The sequence below is a fragment of the Diabrotica virgifera genome, chromosome 9 (genome assembly GCF_917563875.1).
Source record: "Diabrotica virgifera virgifera chromosome 9, PGI_DIABVI_V3a".
Classification (NCBI taxonomy): domain Eukaryota; kingdom Metazoa; phylum Arthropoda; class Insecta; order Coleoptera; family Chrysomelidae; genus Diabrotica; species Diabrotica virgifera.
In genome coordinates this window covers 159,968,738-159,986,649 of record NC_065451.1, presented here as the reverse complement: position 1 = coordinate 159,986,649, position 17,912 = coordinate 159,968,738, and the positions used below count along the sequence as shown (strand labels likewise).

General features: G+C 33.7%; 1 protein-coding gene across 10 annotated transcripts in view; it reads right to left on the bottom strand.

Moving 5' to 3' along the window:
• The window catches only part of LOC126892391 (hepatocyte nuclear factor 4-gamma), a 465,924-nt gene that overhangs the window by 255,363 nt on the left and 192,649 nt on the right, over positions 1–17,912 (bottom strand). The window contains exon 1 of one of the 10 annotated variants that reach the window (XM_050661917.1): positions 6,872–7,013. The exons of 8 other annotated variants lie outside the window; for them this stretch is intronic. In XM_050661917.1, coding sequence (XP_050517874.1) covers positions 6,872–6,911 — 40 coding nt within the window. In that variant the 5' untranslated portion in view covers positions 6,912–7,013. Of the gene's footprint in view, positions 1–644; positions 684–6,871; positions 7,014–17,912 lie in introns of those variants that run through there. One more of the 10 variants, XM_050661920.1, reaches the window with a different exon arrangement.

Genomic DNA, 17,912 nt, shown 5'->3' with positions numbered 1-17,912 from the left:
AGGACTTTGTTCTAAAATGAATAGTTTTTAAGTTATAAGCAAAAAAAGTAGAAAAAAAAACGAATTTTTTTGAAATTTTTAAATATTTTATTTTTTTTATTAATGTTCAGGGCATATTTGAGAAGGAGCATAAATCAATTATTATTAACGAAGTTATCACCTAACTTTATCCGCAAAAATCTGAATGCCACCTCTCACATCCACCTAAAAACAGATCCTTACTGGTCTAACTATCATACGTTGGTTTTTACATTGTTACAAAAGTTTTTAATCATCCGCATCCGATCACCCCTTGTATATGTATATCCGAGACTTGCGTAGAAACTTTCAAAACACAAAAAACTAATAAGTAGTGCTAAAACAAAAACGATAAGATTTATTAAGGACCTGGCACTACAGTATATATCGGGTTGTACTATTGAAGTTTGAGCGAAGAGAGGTTAAGTAGTTAGCTACATAGATCAAAAACGTGACAATAAGGATATATGAATATATTAAATCAAGATAAATGAGCAAAAGACTCATTGTCGATGTCAAAAACAACAATACGACTTCCACATTAAAAATTATTTTTTTCAGCAAAAGCAGAATTTTTACCAACGGCTTATTTAAACTTAACGGTATTTGCAAATATTTGTACTTACGTGGAAAATTTGATTAAAATTGAATTCCTTTCACGTGCAAACTGACACTTGTCACTTTTATCATACAAGATTACGTTGTTGCAATTCCAAAAGTGCGATAATCAATCGATAAGCTATATTTTTATCTAATATAATTTATAAACGGTGTAGACTAAAATTGAAAACATGGATGTGCCACGAAATGTGTAAGCTATAAGAGAATAATACACAAGAAAATCTAGTTAGTTGTTACTATGGGCCATTTCACGAACATACGCCTGTTTTGGATTACTTCGACAACGAATATTTTACTGTGCAACATAAGAAGTACGAAAGTAAATGGCGCTAATAATTATTCCAATAAACAACAATGTAATTTGCAATTTACTTTCGTTCTTCTTACTTTGCACAGTAAAATATTCGTTGTAGAAGTAATCCAAAACAGGCGTATGTTCGTGGAATAGGGTATAGTTTATAAGCTAATGCTGACACCACACCATATTTTCAACAATATCACAAGAAAATGAGAAAAAATTTAAAATAATGCGACAATTTGTTTAAAATTTGTTGCCTGGCAATAAGCACGAGAGACCACTTAGGGCTCGAGTGACTATAGAGATGATATAATATAGTCTAAAATTTATTAGAATGTGAAGATGAAATATATCCACCATTGAACGAGCAATATACAGGGAATATACCATAACTAGAACAGGGAATAATAACATAACACCTTGCGCAAGACATAAAAGCTGGCGGATGATGATGATGCTTGATAGCTGATGATGATGAAGTTGAAAGAGAGAAAAAAGGAAAGTTTTCACCATTATTGAAAGCCTTTGTCTTAGTTTTATTATTATCATCATCATCATCATCATCATTATCATCATCATCATCATCATTATCATCATCATCAATGGCGCTACAACTCTTCGTGAGTCTTTGCCGCGTTTACTATTGCCTTCCATGTTTGTCGGTCCTGTGCCACTAATTCCCATTGTCGCACTCCCATTTTCTTTAGATCTTCTTTGACAACATCTTTCCACCTTTTTCTAGGCCGCCCTACAGACCTTTTTCCATCTGGCCTTTCCCAGAACACATTGTTTCTAAGGCGATTGTCGTTACTGCGTATCACATGCCCTGCCCATCTGAGTCTATTGGCCTTTATATATCTGAGTAGATTTTCTTTTCCGAATAGAGACTCTAGCTCGTTATTGTATCTGCGCCTCCATTCGTTTGTCACTCTGTCTCTGCAAGGGCCATATATCATTCGAAGGGTTTAACGTTCCCACACCAGCAATTTATTTACTTCTCTTTTTGTTAGCGTCCATGTTTCGCTTCCATACGCGACTGCTGGTCGTATTATGGTCTTATATATCTGGATTTTTGCACCTCCTGAAAGAAGTTTTGACTTCATTAGATGTTGCATTGCAAAGAAAGATCTGTTTCCTGCCATTATTCTCGTTTTAACTTCTCGCTCTAATTTGTTGTCATTTGTGATTGTTGCTCCTAGATATTATAATTCTTTAACCACTTCGAAGTTGTGATCGTTTATAGTAATGTTTTGCCTTATTCGCCGTCGTTCTTGTTTTGAGACGACCATGTATTTTGTTTTGTCTTCATTTAGTTTTAGACCGATGTTTAATGCAGCTTCTTCAAAGCTCGAGAAAATATCCTTACTTTCTAATGTTGATTGTGCTACTGCGTCTACGTCATCGGCAAAGGCGAGTATGATTTTTGCTCCCCGAGCAGTTATGTCTGGTTTGATTTTGTGATATGTTTTCCGCCTGACATATTCTAAGGCCAGGTTAAACAACAATGGGGACAACGGATCTCCCTGTCTTAGTCCAGAATTTACGCAGAAAGCATTTGATATTTTTCCCCCTATTCTAACTTGTGCAAAGGAGTTGCTTACACACATTTGTGTTACCGCAGCTAGTTTCTTGGGTACGTCGAGCTCGATCATTGCCTTCCATAATGTTGCACGATTAATTGAATCATAAGCCTGTTTGAAGTCTATAAAGATCTGATGCACGTCCTGATTATATTCCCAATACTTTTCAAGCATTTGTCTTATTGTAAATATTTGATCAATAGTCGATCTGCCAGGCCAGAAACCACACTGGTAGTCACCAACTATTTCTTCGACGTACGGTACTAATCTTTTTAATAATATCGAAGCCAATATTTTATACGTAGTGTTGATTAGTGAGATTCCTCTGTAATCCATGCATGATTCTTATTTTCCTTTCTTGTGTATGGGTACAATAATACTATCACACGATTCTTTCGGCATTATTTCTTGTTGCCAGGCCTTTTCTATTAATTGCTGGATTTTACTTATGAGTTCATGGCCGCCTGTTTTAATTAGTTTTATGCCTATCTGGAAATTTAGTAGAGTTAAATGAAGGCTGTATTATCAGTATTATTTGTTGCAATTTCATAATTCAAGTAATAAAAATGGATAAAATTAAAATTATACTTTCTTTTATCTGGATACTTTCTAGACGCACTATACAGGGTGTTTCATTAATAATTGTCCATATAGTAACTGGAGAAACCTTAGCACAAAATACGAAGATTTACCCTAAAACACTTAAATAAAATGTGGTTCCTTACTGAGTTACAGGGTGTTTTATCTAAAAATTTAAAAATTATTTTTGCTCAGCATTTTAAAACTATTTAAGGTATCCTTTTCATACTTGGCAGGAAGTATAGGTACTGTACAAGCTACTAAATTATGTTAAACAAACGTTTCTGGCTAATACCAGAGGCGTACAACGGGGGAAAGTGAATGGTTGACCCTTTACAAATTCTACGCCACTGGCGAAATTGCTATTTTGGTTCAATTTTTGAATTTTCCAATACTTTCTATGAAAATAATATACTCTTTATTCGTAACGATAAAGTCATTCGTTTTCGAGATCTTTGAAGTTTTAAAATGAAACGACACGGTTATTTTGATCAGTGTATTGTCGCTTCAATTTTGATTTCAAATATCTCGAAAACTAATCATTTTATCGTTACTAATGAAGAGTATATTATCTACATAAAAAGTATTGCAACATAAAAAAATACACCAAAATAACAATTTAGTCAGTGGCGTAGAATTTGGGAAGGGTCAACCAGCCACTATCCCCTGTCGTACGCCTCTGGTAGTAGCTAGAAACGTTTATTTATTTTAATTTAGTAGGGTGTACAGTACCTACACTTTCTGCCAAGTATGATAAGGATACGCTAAATAGTTTTAAAGTACTGGGTACAAATAATTTTTAAATTTTAATCATATGAATCATAATATAATAAATTAATCAAAATAACTGTTCCGTTTCATATTTAACTTCAAATATCTCGAAAACTAATGACTTTATCGTTATCAATGAAGAGTATATTATTTACGTAGAAAGTATTGGGGAATCTAAAAATAGCACTTAAATAGAAATTCCTTCAGTGGCGTAGAATTTGAGAAGGGTCCACCATTCACCATCCCCTGTCGTACGACTCTGATAGTAGCTATAAACGTTTGTTTATCATAATTTAGTAGGGTGTCTAGTAGTCGCACTTTCTGACAAGTATGAAAAGGATACGTCGAATAGTTTTAAAATTCTGAGCAAAAATAGTTTTTAAATTTTTAGATAAAACACCCTGTAACTCAGTAAGGAACCACATTTTATTTAAGTGTTTTAGGTTAAATCTTCGTATTTTGTGCTAAGGTTTCTCCAGTTAATATATGGACAATTATTAATGAAACACCCTGTATATTACGTTAGAAAATTTACATACCTTTAAAAAAGGTATTTTAAAATTTAAACCTTGTATAATTATTTAAGTATACACAAGGATGTTGATGGTTAAGATCTACCGGCAATGATATTTAGATCGAAGGAAGGCTACATACTGATGTATTTATATTAATAGATATGTACCTTCAAACAGTCCCATATCATAAATGCCCATAAATAGGCAGGGTTGTTAATGTTCGTTTCAGAGTTGTGACTGCATAGCTTCACTGAAGATGCATGGGATGCTGAAATAGCTATATGGAGATGGTGGTCCAACTCTGAATCGAATAAAAACAAAAACTGCTTTTATTCTTTTTCATCTTTACTCAGATTTGAGTATTTAGAAACTGTCTTTCGGTCCTTTTCCTAGACGAAGAAAAGGTAAATGCGTGGCCAAAGTGTCCTCTATTTGCTTTCTCCTATTTTCGTCGTCTCTTGTGCTTATATATTGTAAAAGCCAAAAGCCAGAGATAAAGGATGCAGCCAGAAAGCAGTTTATTAACGAAAAGTCTTAGATTTAAAATATTGTTTATTACATTTTTATTTCAATTGTTCTAATTGTTTAAAAAGTAGTAAACTTTGTATCTAGGGCTTTTCGTTGTTTTCCTCTATTGCGAGAGATGTCACTAGATTGCGTCTCAAAAGGTGGAATCATTGTATCGCGATGGTTTCCCTTAAATAGGCAGGGTTGTTAATGTTCGTTTCAGAGTTGTGACTGCATAGCTTCACTGAAGATGCATGGGATGCTGAAATAGCTATATGGAGATGGTGGTCCATCTCTGAATCGAATAAAAACAAAAACTGCCTTTATTCTGGTCCCATATCACTTTCTGGGTATCCTAACATAATGTGCACCTTTGCGGTTATTTTCCGAACTCATAACACGACCACGACCACTTTATTTAACACTTCCTCTAAACATCTAGCCATAACGTCACTTTTAATGCAGACACAGTTTGCGAGAAATTTCTAAATATAAGTTTTTAGTCTAGTTTTAAGCAAATACTGGTTAAGATTACGTAGGTATTATATGAAGAAACAGTCTCCCTCATCAGAAAACGATAAAATTATTCCTCAAAAGGGCCAAATGAAAGCAGGGAAGAATTGGTTTGATGAAGAATACACCACTTTAAATGGTAGCACTCCGCGCGTTTTTCATATTTAGAGGTCCATTGAGTATATGAAACAATAAAACCCCGTTTCCTTTCTAAAATACATAATTAATAGCCCAATAGTAAAGATTTTAGAAAAAATAAATACCTTCGTTTAGTAAAAAGTTAAAAAACTTGTAAGGGGATACCGGAGTGAAAAAGAATCAGTGATTGGTATATGGGAGCCATTTTAGTGAACTACTGAATGGGCAAAATACAGAATTTATACAGAAAATACAAAAAACTTTCCTTATGAAGGATAATGGTAAAATAATATAACCTAGTGAAGGAGAGATTAGAAGTATAATGAATCGCTTTGACATAAAGACTGGGAGAAAACGAAATAGCTGAAGAAATGCTAAATAATGGAGGGGAACAACTCCCAAAAAAGATGTACAGCCTTAACAAAAGGATATGGAAATGAGAAAATATGCCCAAAGATTGGACCAAGCTTTTTTATGCCCCAGATACACAGAGGGAAAAAATTACAGAGGTGTTGCTTGTTACAAGGTATTCGACAGGATGCTAAGAAAGATACTCCACGAATTTGCTGAAGATTAACTAGGTAAATATCAGGCTGGTTTGGAGTTAATAGATCAGTGACAGATCATATTTTTACACTAAAAGAAAACCAGACTACCTGCTATGAACATAAAGTATCTCTTCATGCGTTGTTGGTGTTAAGTTAGTAAGAATGACTCTGAACTCTGAATAGTACAAGAAATCATGTAGTATGGAGAGGGATGAATTTGAAGTAAACAAAGGTCTTAGACAAGACGATCAGTTATGAACGGTGCTTTTTAATTGGTACCTATTGGAAACAATTATTATCGAAAATACCAGAGCTAAAACGACCGGATCTATCTTCAACAATGAACATAAATCTCTGGCTTCACTGATGATCTTACTATTCTAAGGAAAACAAGAAAACAATTATGAAATGTTATAAAAAGATTAGAAAAAGAGTAAAAATATTTTGATTTATAAATAAACCAGGAAAGGGTGGTCTATTTTACGTTCATTCGGAATAGACAGACACCCTAAGAAGAAGACCTTCAAGACCTTTTGAGCTTTGCAAATAATTTCATAATTGAAGCAATAAAAATGCATAAAATTAAAACTGTACTTTCTTTTTTTAGGGTAGATAGCTTTAAAAAAGGATGTTTTAAAATTGTATAAGCCTTGTATAATAATTATATACACAAGGATGTATACACAAGGATGTTTAGGATCCACCGGTAATGATATTCAGATCGAAGGAAGGTTACAATCAAAAATAACTATTGATATATTATGTATTTATATTAATAGATACCTTCAAAAAGTCCCATATCACTTTCTGGATATCCTAACATGTGCACCTGTTGCGGTTATTTTCCGAACTCATAACACGACCACTTTATTTAACACTTCCTCTAAACATCTAGCCAGAACGTCACTTTTGATGCAGACACAGTTTGCGAGAGATGTTGCCGAGAACTGATTTGCTAAATATAAGTTTTTAGTCTAGTTTCGAGCGAAGATTGGTCAAGATTGCGTAGGTATTATATCAAGGAACTATCTCTCTGATCTTTTCGAATTGGCAATTTATAATTATTACAACATATGAAAAAATGTACCGTAGGGTAAAATTAAGCATTGTTTTGTAAATATTTATTCAGGATAAACCACAAATTATTGTTAAATAAAATCTTTAATAAGTATTATTTTGATTTCCAGAAATCTCTGTCAAAATAAACTTTAGTCTAGTACTCAGAGATTTGATCTCTAACTAAACACGAGACGAACAAGCTGAATTTTCAAGAGAATTTTAATTTTGGGACCCCAAGAAAGATGCACTCTTACCTCCTAAAACCCCCCCTCGTAGAGAGGGATGGAAAACATATATACCTATAAGAACCCAGAATCTGTACGCCGCGCGCCGTAGAAAAGAATGTTTTAAACAAGAAATGTAGCTGAGATAATTTTAGAGAAAAATGTCTATTAGCACTTTTGTGTAGAATGAACCGTTCTCTCAGAAATAACGCTTAAAGCAACCGGCGATTTTCACTAGGCGCGCGATATAAAATTTTTAAATAAAACTTATATCAACTGGACAGTAAAAATTCGATATTCAGGATAATAATTTGGATCAGAGTGTCCCACTGACAAAAATAAAATTGCTTTTTAATTTGAAGAATTCAGCTTTTATATGCATTTCCCCGCAAATGACGTCAGTTTTTATAAAGCTGTTAATAAAGGTTGCGCGATTTTTGCCATTTTTTATGATTTTCATGAGATCAATAAAATTTATTACTTCCATTGACCGGTCGCTGTCTAATTGTCTAACTTCCGATTTTGAACTTTGGTATCAAATATGAGGCATCTGAACTGTGTTTAAGAAACGCTGAATTTAAATTTTCACATTACAAAAAATAATCTCACTCGACCGGAAATGCTTTCAAGAAGGCAGTATTGGATGGAATTTGTAGCTAAAGTTGAAAAACACGTGGTTTTAAACGTTTATATCTGAATGTGTAAATTCAACGTTTTTTAGACATTTTAAAAAATCGAAACGGGTTGAAAACACTTTCCCCTTTGTTATTCAACTTCGCTCTAGAGCACGCAATTAGAAAAGCACAACCAGAAGTAATGGCTTTGCTGCCCAGGAAGCTAAGGTATTGTTAGCTTTCGCTGACCACGTCACACATGACACAATTGCACAATCCAACAGAGATGAGAAAGAAGTTTTTACCTTTGAAGCCAAGAAATTGGCCATGACGTCAACGAAGATGAGACCACGTACATGATAGTTATCAAAAATCCAAGACAAAGAATTAGACAAAATATTTCAATAAATGAATACAATTTAGAAGTTGTCAAAATGTTCAAATACTTGGGAGCAGTGATTGATAGCATCGAAAACTGTTATGAAAATGATGTAGCAGCTAGAATCATAATATCACCAAATAAAGCGTAATAGGTACTCGCTAGCGACGCTACTTAAATCAAAATTGGTCTCAAAGGTAGCTAAAACAAAGGTATATAAAACTACAATTTGTCCAGAATAACGTATGGAAGTATGAAAGTAAGTCGTGGACATTGAACCAGCGTGAAACAACAAAATTACTAGTCATAGAACGGCAGATCCTCCGGGAGATGGGAGATGAAGATTATGGCACAAGACCGGCAAGAGTGGAGAAAAATAGTAAACGCAGCCAAGACTTAGAGTTGTAGAGCTAAGAAAGAAGAATAATAAGGAATCTCAATGTTAACCCAGAAACAGTAATCACATGTTGAAATTGTGCCGTACTTTAAACTATTATAATTTATAATATATTTAAACTCATAAAAATTAAAAATGTCCCAATTGTATTACGATTTGTACATTAGTAAAAACATACAAGAACTAGGCAACTAGGTATGATAGGTTGGTGGATATTATTACCTTAAGAGTAAACAGTAGCGATCAACAGGTAGCGAAAACGCGTTCCCAGATTGCGGCTGTAATTTTGAATATTTTTTCGAGATATTTGGCACACGTATTCGTAATATAATAAAGAATTAGACCAGTAAGGATCTGTTTTTAGGTGGATGTGAGAGGTGGCATTCAGATTTTTGCGGATAAAGTTAGATGATAACTTCGTTAATAATAATTGATTTATGCTCCTTCTCAAATATACCCGGAACATTAATAAAAAAAATAAAATATTTAAAAATTTCAAAAAATTTCGTTATTTTTCTAGTTTTTTTGATTATAAAAACTATTCATTTTAAAACAAAGTCCTATAGGAATAAAACAAAGATAATTAAATTTTCTATCAGATGCGATTGGTTAAAAATGTCTTAACTTGTCACACTTGCTTCAAAATAGCAAAGGGGGCAAAACAAGCCTGCCTTATTCAATGATTTTCCATCACTTAGGTTACACTTAGAACCTTCCTAATTCGCTTAGAAAATTTCTGTAAGGTGCTAAAACTGTACACCAAATTTCATTAAAATTGACTTGCTAGATTTTGCATAATAATTTTGCAATCTAAACTTTTTTTAAAAAATCAAAATTTTTTTAAAATCTAGCACAACCAAAACTAGAACATACAAAAATTTGTCAATTTTTTTACATATAAAGAAGTACTCCACCTATGTAATGCACTTTACAGAATTGAAATCGGATTATTTAAGCAGCCTCAGCAATGTTTTAAAATTATAAACAATTTTTTGGCTTATAAACAAATTACTGCTGTGGCCAGGAGGGGGTGCTACGGGCTCCTTTATTTAGATGGACTTACCCAAGTTTTTTTATGTATTTTGACCCGTGGAACACGAATTCTTTGGGTAACAGTTGATCCGGATGTCGATAAGATTGTTATAAACAAATAACTTGAGGAATTACATAACATCGATTTTTCGCAAAATAAAACATTTTTTTGTATTTCTTGGGTAATTCTAAGCAAAAAATGTTCTTACAAGTTTTTTCGTAGGATGCATAGTTTTCGAGATAAACGCGGTGGAACTTTCAAAAAATCGAGAAATTGCAATTTTTGAACGCGAATAACGTTTGATTAAAAAATAAAATAGCAATTCTGCTGACAGCATTTGAAAGTTTAAGTCAAATTATACCGGTTTTAATTATTTGCATTGCTAAAAATTAATTTTTTTATTATTAAACAAAGCTATTTGTTTATAAGCCAAAAAACTGTTTATAAATTTAAAACATTGCTGGGGCCCTTTAAATAATCCGATTTTAATTCTGTAAACTGTATTAGATAGGTAGAGCACCTCTTTATATGTAAAAAAATTAGCCAACTTCTAAATGGTCTACTTTTTGTTCAGAAAGATTTTAAAAAATTTGAACTTTTTTAAAAACATTTAGATTGCAAATTTATTATGCAAAATTTATTAGGTCGATTTTAATGAAATTTGGTACACGATTTAAGTATGTTACAAAGAATTTCCTAATCGAATTACTAAGGTTCTAAGTGCCACCAAAGTGGTTAAAAAATATTGAATAACAACAGACTTATTTTGCCCCCTTATTTTGTATTTATTGCTATATTGCAGAAAAGGTAATACCTCAATACATTTTTTATCAGTCGTATATCATACAAAATTCAATTATCTTTATTTCATATCTATAAGACTTTGTTCCAAAACGAATCGATTTAAAGTTATAAGCAAAGAAAGCAGAAATAAATCGATGTTTTTCGAAATTTTTAAATATTTTAATTTTTTTATTAATGTTCCGGGCATATTTGAGAAGGAGCATAAGTCAATTATTATTACTGAAGGTGTCACCTAACTTTATCTGCAAAAATCCGAATGCCACCTCTCACATCCACAAATAGATGTTTTTTCGCAGATCCTTACTGGTCTAAATGGCGGTACAGAGCCCAATTTGAAAAATATGTTAATATGTGGAAATTACTCTTTAATTAAATACAACATTAAAAAAACGAGCCTGTACCGCCATTAAGAAGAACAAAGAAATACACTTTCTTCAAATAAATTTTTTATCCGATGCCTAGATTTTGTGCCATTTTGGAACTACTAAAATTTTTTATTTCATTATTATTATTATTTTTATTTCATTTTTTTGTTCTTCTTAATGGCGGTACAGGCTCGTTTTTGTAATATTGTATTTAATTACAGAGTAATTTCCACATATTAATATATTTTTCAAATTGGGCTCTGTACCGCCATTCTTTATTATATTACGAATACGTGTGCCAAATATCTCGAAAAAATATTCAAAATTACAGCCGCAATCTTGGAACGCGTTTTGGCTACCTGTTGATCGCTACTGTATCACCTTAACTTTTTAAATTGCAGTACAAATCAATACGTTAAGTTAAGTTACACGAAAAACTGGAAGCTTAACTTTGGAGGTACCTACCCAAATATTATGTATATTTTTCCCTTTTTTAGATGTATCCTTCATATACACTGACAACTGACACCAACACAAGCAAGACTGCAGATTATGTGTCAGTGTCAGTGATGCTTAGTCATCGATTCATTTTAGTTTGCAGAATTTGTTGTAAACATTTTTATTAGAACAACCAGTAAATATGTTTTTTATCATCATTTGGCTTCCGTATGATTGTATTATCACGCCGCAACGTGATCTATACCGCAAAATATCAAATTCAGCGTAATCTGCGGAATAAGGTGATTGTTACAATAATTCACTATGTGATTCAATAAAATTGTGTTTTGACTAGGAAATTTTTTTGGGGTAGTTCTGATTTCTTTCATTATATATGTATTTTGGGCTGCTGAATCCAAATATGCGGTTTGCGGACAAAATTTCTTGCCGAAACATTGAAAAAAACGCGGAAAATGCGAAAAATTTCAGCTTTTTTCCGCTTTTTTGCTCAAATCTCGAAAACTATTAACTTTTAGTAAATGGTGTGTTAACAGAAATTAAAGTACTTAAAATGATCTACAAATATCACCATTTACTTTTTTTTCAGACGAACCGTTCGGTCTAAAGTACAAGTTGAAAATTGCCAATTTTAACGGTGTCGGCAAAACTCACTTTTTACATTCCAAAACTTTATTTTTTATTAGAATGCTGTCATTTGATAAATTTCTCCTAGTTTTCTGTACAAATAATAAATTAGTTCATAGGTATTATATGTCTCTTGTGACAGCTTCCATGAGTCCATTCCATCCTAAGAAGCCGGGAATGTCTCTGCTTTTCCCTTAGAGCCACAGAAGATCAGGCACAGTTTCAGTTGGTGTGAACATTTCCTTCGGATTTGTTATCTTGATTTCTGACAAATTTTGAGGTTTTGTCCTTTCAAAATGAATTAGTTGAACAGCTCCCTGACTTCCATAAACCTGAGGCGTGGGTTTCTTTTTTATCCGAGGAATGGATTGCTTAGGAGCTACTGCATGTTTTGATGTAATACAAGAAATGCCACATATGACGTGAAAAGTGTGGTATTCGTCGATTTTATGTACGTTAAAATCAGCGTTTTCGTACACCTGCTGTGTAAAGCACGGCAGGTCAATTTTCTGCGGATCGCCTGCGAATGCTGACACTTCCAGGCGAACAGCTTCTGTCTAGGATGAACAAAATCCCAAAGAGGAAACTACATCAACCAATTTTCTTGAGCCGTCCTTTTTGCAGAGAAAACGGCCAACCCTGCAAGGAATGGTGAGACCAACTATCTGCGCCTTACTGCCGCTACAAGACTTTGAGCAAACGCGTTGTTTATCTGGAAGTGTCAGCAATCGCAGGCGATCCGCAGAAAATTGACCAGCCGTGCTTTACACAACAGGTGTACGGAAACGCTGATTTTAACCCTTTCTATGCCAGGCATTAATTTGCATGTTGGTCCCTCAATCCCAAATGTTTTTTCATGCTTAGAGTCCCATTGCCTTAATATCACCGTCGCATATAAATAAAAAAAATAAATGACCAAAAAATGTTTTTTAATGAGTTTTTTTTAACCAACTTAAACGTTTTCTTTTCAAAAGTACTCATCAGAGAGCAAAACCAACTCGAAAAAATGTAACTAACTTAAAAAAATAATGTAATGTAAATTAACATTAAAAGTTTTCTTTTGTGTGGTACTCCTCAAAACATGACACTACGCAATGGCCGACTCCGCATCTTGCACACATGTATCTCGATTCGCTTCTTTTTTTCTGGTCTTTTCTGTGGCTACAAACGCTTCACCTTCTAGCAACTACCTATAAGCGTTGCCCAGAGTTGGGTCGGATACTGAAAAAAAGTATCCGGATACCGGATACGGATACTCAAAATGTATCCGGATACTTTTTAAAAAATAACCAATACTTTCATTTAAAAATGTATTCGGATACAAGTATCCGGATATTTTTTTCGGATACTTCCTAGGATACTTTGAAGGATACTTTTGTCTTTTTCAACTAAAACTCAAATCACAAATGAGCTAACGAAAAACTTTTTCTTCTGTACTCGGTAGACAAGAATTTGCAGGATTTTTCCTGTAAGAATTAAAAGTGTTACTGCCTGAGCCTTTGATATTGAATTTGGCCAGCGTCGGACCAGACGAGTTATCAAATTTTAAACTTTTTAGGGGGTGCACTTATTTGTACTTGTAGGTACACTAAAATAAATATATAAATATTAAGATGTACTTTAATATAATCCGAAAAATAATTTCTTCTAATTATACAGGGTTCAAAAAGGGGTTCTTGAAAAGAGAGATATAGAAAAAATAAATGTAAGTAATTAATTAAACAACGTAACTTATTAAGATTTATAACTGATTAGGTAAAAACAAAGCTCCATTAGCGTAATAGATTATAACGGTGACGAGTACGAAAAATGGGATTTAACATAAGTATTAGACACATCTGGAATGAAGGAATGTCAGTGTTGTGCCTACGTTAGGTGCATTATCAGCGGGCGATAAATATTTAAAAGTATCCGAATATCAAAAAAAGTATCCGGATGCCGGATACTTTAAAATTTGATCACGGATACGGATACCGGATACAAAATTTAAAAAGTATCCGGATACAGCTTTCGGATACATAAAAAGTATCCGGATATTGTATCCGGATACAGAAGTATCCGGATACTACCCAGCTCTGGCGTTGCCACCAAGTGCTAAAATATAGCATATATCTAAAATATGTGAACAAATATATACGGCAATGGGTCCGCATGACCTGTCTTAGGTGCCAACATTTTGAGGCTTTGGAAAGAATAATCTAACATTTTCGGACATATTTTTAAGGCATTGGGACACCAATGAGTCTAAAATTTTATAAGCAACGCATATTTTCGACTTTGGTAAATTGAGACCATAACACCTTGAACGTATATATACGGCGGCTGGGAATACAGACACACTTTTTCAAAAACATTTATATGCAGCGTTGGGACAGAAAGGGTTAATGTACATACAATCGACGGATATCACACGTTTTACGTCATGGGTGGCATTTCTTGTATTGCACCAAAACATGCAATAGCTCATAACCAATCCATTCCTCGGCTAAAAACTCAACCCGCACCTGAGGTTTATGGAAGTCAGAGAGCTTTTCAACTAATACATTTTGAAAGGACAAAACCTCAAGGTTTATCAGAAATCAAGATCCGAAGGGAATGTTTACACCAACTGAAACTATGACTCCATCTGTGCCTGATCTTCTGTGGCTCTAAGGAAAAAGCAGAGACATTCTCGGTATTTTAGGATGGAATGGATTCATGGACGCTGTGAGAAGAGACATACCATATTCATATTATGAACTGACATTTATTATTTGTACAGAAAACTAGGAGAAATTTATCAAATGACAGCATTATAATAAAAACTAAAGTTTTGGAATGTAAAAAGTGAGTTTTGCCAAGACCGTTAAAAATTGGCAATTTTCAACTTGCACTTTAGACCGAACGGTTCGTCTGAAAAAAAAAGTAAATAGTGATATTTGTAGATAATTTTAAGTACTTTAATTTCTGTTAACAGGCCATTTACTAAAAGTTAATAGTTTTCGAGATTTGACCAAAAAAGCGAAAAAAAGCTGAAATTCTTCGCTTTTTTCGCAATTTTTTCAATGTTCCGGCAAGAAATTTTGTCCGCAAACCTGATATTTGGATTCAGCAGCGCAAAATCCATATACAATGAAATATATGAAATATGTATAATGAAAGAAATCAGAACTACCCCAAAACTTTCCCACTAGAGGGCTCGTAGAGTACAAATTGACTGAATCAATGTAGAAGGAAAAGAAAATATGTACCAGAAAGTAAAAATTCGTTGGATTTTTACCTAGATAAGTAGACGGGTTGTAGAATACAATTATTGTAGAGTACAGGTCTAAAATTTTTCGGTAAATTTGCCTTGCCAATTGTAGAAGGCTCGGATTTTAGGTCGTTACCAGAATTTTGCTTTTCCGACGTCAGAGATCTATTATAATGCTTTTGTACTTTAGATTCCTCGTTGTTTACATATATTTAACTTGGCAACAATGCATTAAAATCCCCTAAACTTATTAGAATATAAGTATTCATATTTTTGAACTAGAATTTTTATCTATTAGGCCACTAATTCAAAAATGCCATTTCGTATTTATCAACAACAGATATAAATGTTAGAATTATATAAATATTTCGACTAATATCCATAAATAACCAATCATTTTTGAATATATTAGCATGGTACTACTAATTTATGAAACCTCATAGTTCTATATTTATATTTGCTGGAATTAGTTTGACTGCAAAAATTTTTGTAAAATTAGAAACCAGTTATCAAGGCTATATTTGGTTCTGTTTATTGGAGCTAATTAATTTTATGATAATATAATAAAAAGTAAAAAAATCTAACCTTTAGTGACAAAATTTTTACACAAGCCATTTCCTACGTAGAATGTTTATAAATATCTATAGGTATCTCTAATATCTCCAATACAAAGAAAGTTAGAGGAGTCAAAGAGTAAAGGTTTAAGGTAAAAGCGGCAAAAAACTCTATGCTAGCCAAGAAGTTTAGGGAAAGTCGGGAATGTAAGCTATAGGACTGTATAGGTGATATAGTTGAAGATGTTGATAACTATTGAAGGCAGTGTAGAACCATATTGGAAGAGGTAGCAACTGAGGTGATTGGAAGGCAAAAACGCGAAAAAAAAAAAGGTCGTACTGGTACGATAAGGAATGTGTACAAGCAATACAACGAAAAAATCAAACATATGCAAGGCTCCACGCACGAACAAACTGAAAAGAAAGAAATAGGAGCATATAGAAAACCAACTGAAATAACTAGAGAAGTATAACACACAAATGGAAACGCGAAAACTATACTACAAGAATAACCAGCCCAGAAAAGAATTCATTCACCACGAACCTATTCGAAGATGATAAGAGTAGTTCACCTCCCGATATTACTAACTGCGACGGACCCCTAATAACACGCTCTGAGGTTATAAAAGCCATACAATCATCAAAAGATGGCAGAGCGACTGGTCCTGATGACATTCCAACTGAAATATACAAGCTTATAAACTTTAAAATTTTAGAGGCTATAACTTCGTTTTTCAATACCATTTATACCAGCAGACACCTACCTAACGGTTGGTCTAATTCACTGTTTATGGCTTTACCTAAGAAGACAACAGCAACACCTGTGCTGATTATAGAATCATCAGTTTGTTAAATTACTTATTAAAAATTTTTCTGAAGGTAATACATGGTCGTATCTACAATAAATGCGAGGAATACCTGGATGACACACAGTTTGGTTTCCGTAACGGGTTTGGAACGAGAGAGGCACTGTTTGGAATGAACGTACTTGCTCAAAGATGTTGAGATATACCTGTAGACATATACTGTTGTTTTATTGACTTCCAAAAGGCATTTGATCGTGTTAAGCACTCTATATTGATCGAAGCTCTAAAAGATATTGGCTTGGACGGCAGAGATGTTCGAATAATTGCAAATTTATATTGGAATGAAACAACATCAGTTTTAGTAGATGGTGTGGAATCACAGGCTCTTAATATTAAAAGAGGAGTACGGCAGGGATGCCTCTTGTCACCCCTGCTTTTCAACGTTTACTCCGAAAGAATTTTCAGAAAAGCACTTTCTGAAAAACAAGAAGGAATACTTGTGAATGGTGAAGTCATCAATAATTTGCGATATGCGGACGATACAGTACTCCTAGCTTCTAGTCAAGAAGATCTGCAAACACTACTTAATAGTGTCATTGACAGTTGTAGGGAGGCAGGTCTGGATCTGAACATACGGAAAACCAAAATACTCGTAATAAGTAAACAACAGCATATAAAACCGTCTATATATGTAAATAATACCAAACTTGAGCAAATTGATAAAATAGTTTACCTTGGACAGCAATTAAATTGTAACGCAGAAAGTCACGGCGAAATTAGATCTAGGATAGAACAGGCTAGAGCCGCTTTTAGAAGGATGTCCAATGTGTTATGTAACAGAGACCCAAATTTGGAATTGAGGATCCGCCTACTTCGCTACGTGTTCTCGGTCTTATTTTATGGTGTTGAGTCCTGGACTGTGAATAAAATCGATCTAAATCGCCTTGAGGCTTTCGAAATGTGGTGCTATCGAAGAATTTTAAAAGTTTCCTGGGTGAAGAAGATTCGAAACTCCACAATACTAGAACGTCTCAGCAAGATTACTGAGATCATAAAAAGCATCAAGCAGAGAAAGCTGGAGTATTTCGGACATGCAATGAGAGGTCTCAAATATAGGTTGCTACAAAATATCATGCAAGGAAAAATAGCAGGCAAACGCAGTCCAGGACGAAGAAGAACCTCGTGGTTGAAGAACTTGCGAGATTGGTATGGTGTTGATACAAGCATGCTCTTTAGGGTGGCAGTGAATAAAATTAAGATAGCTATGATGGTAA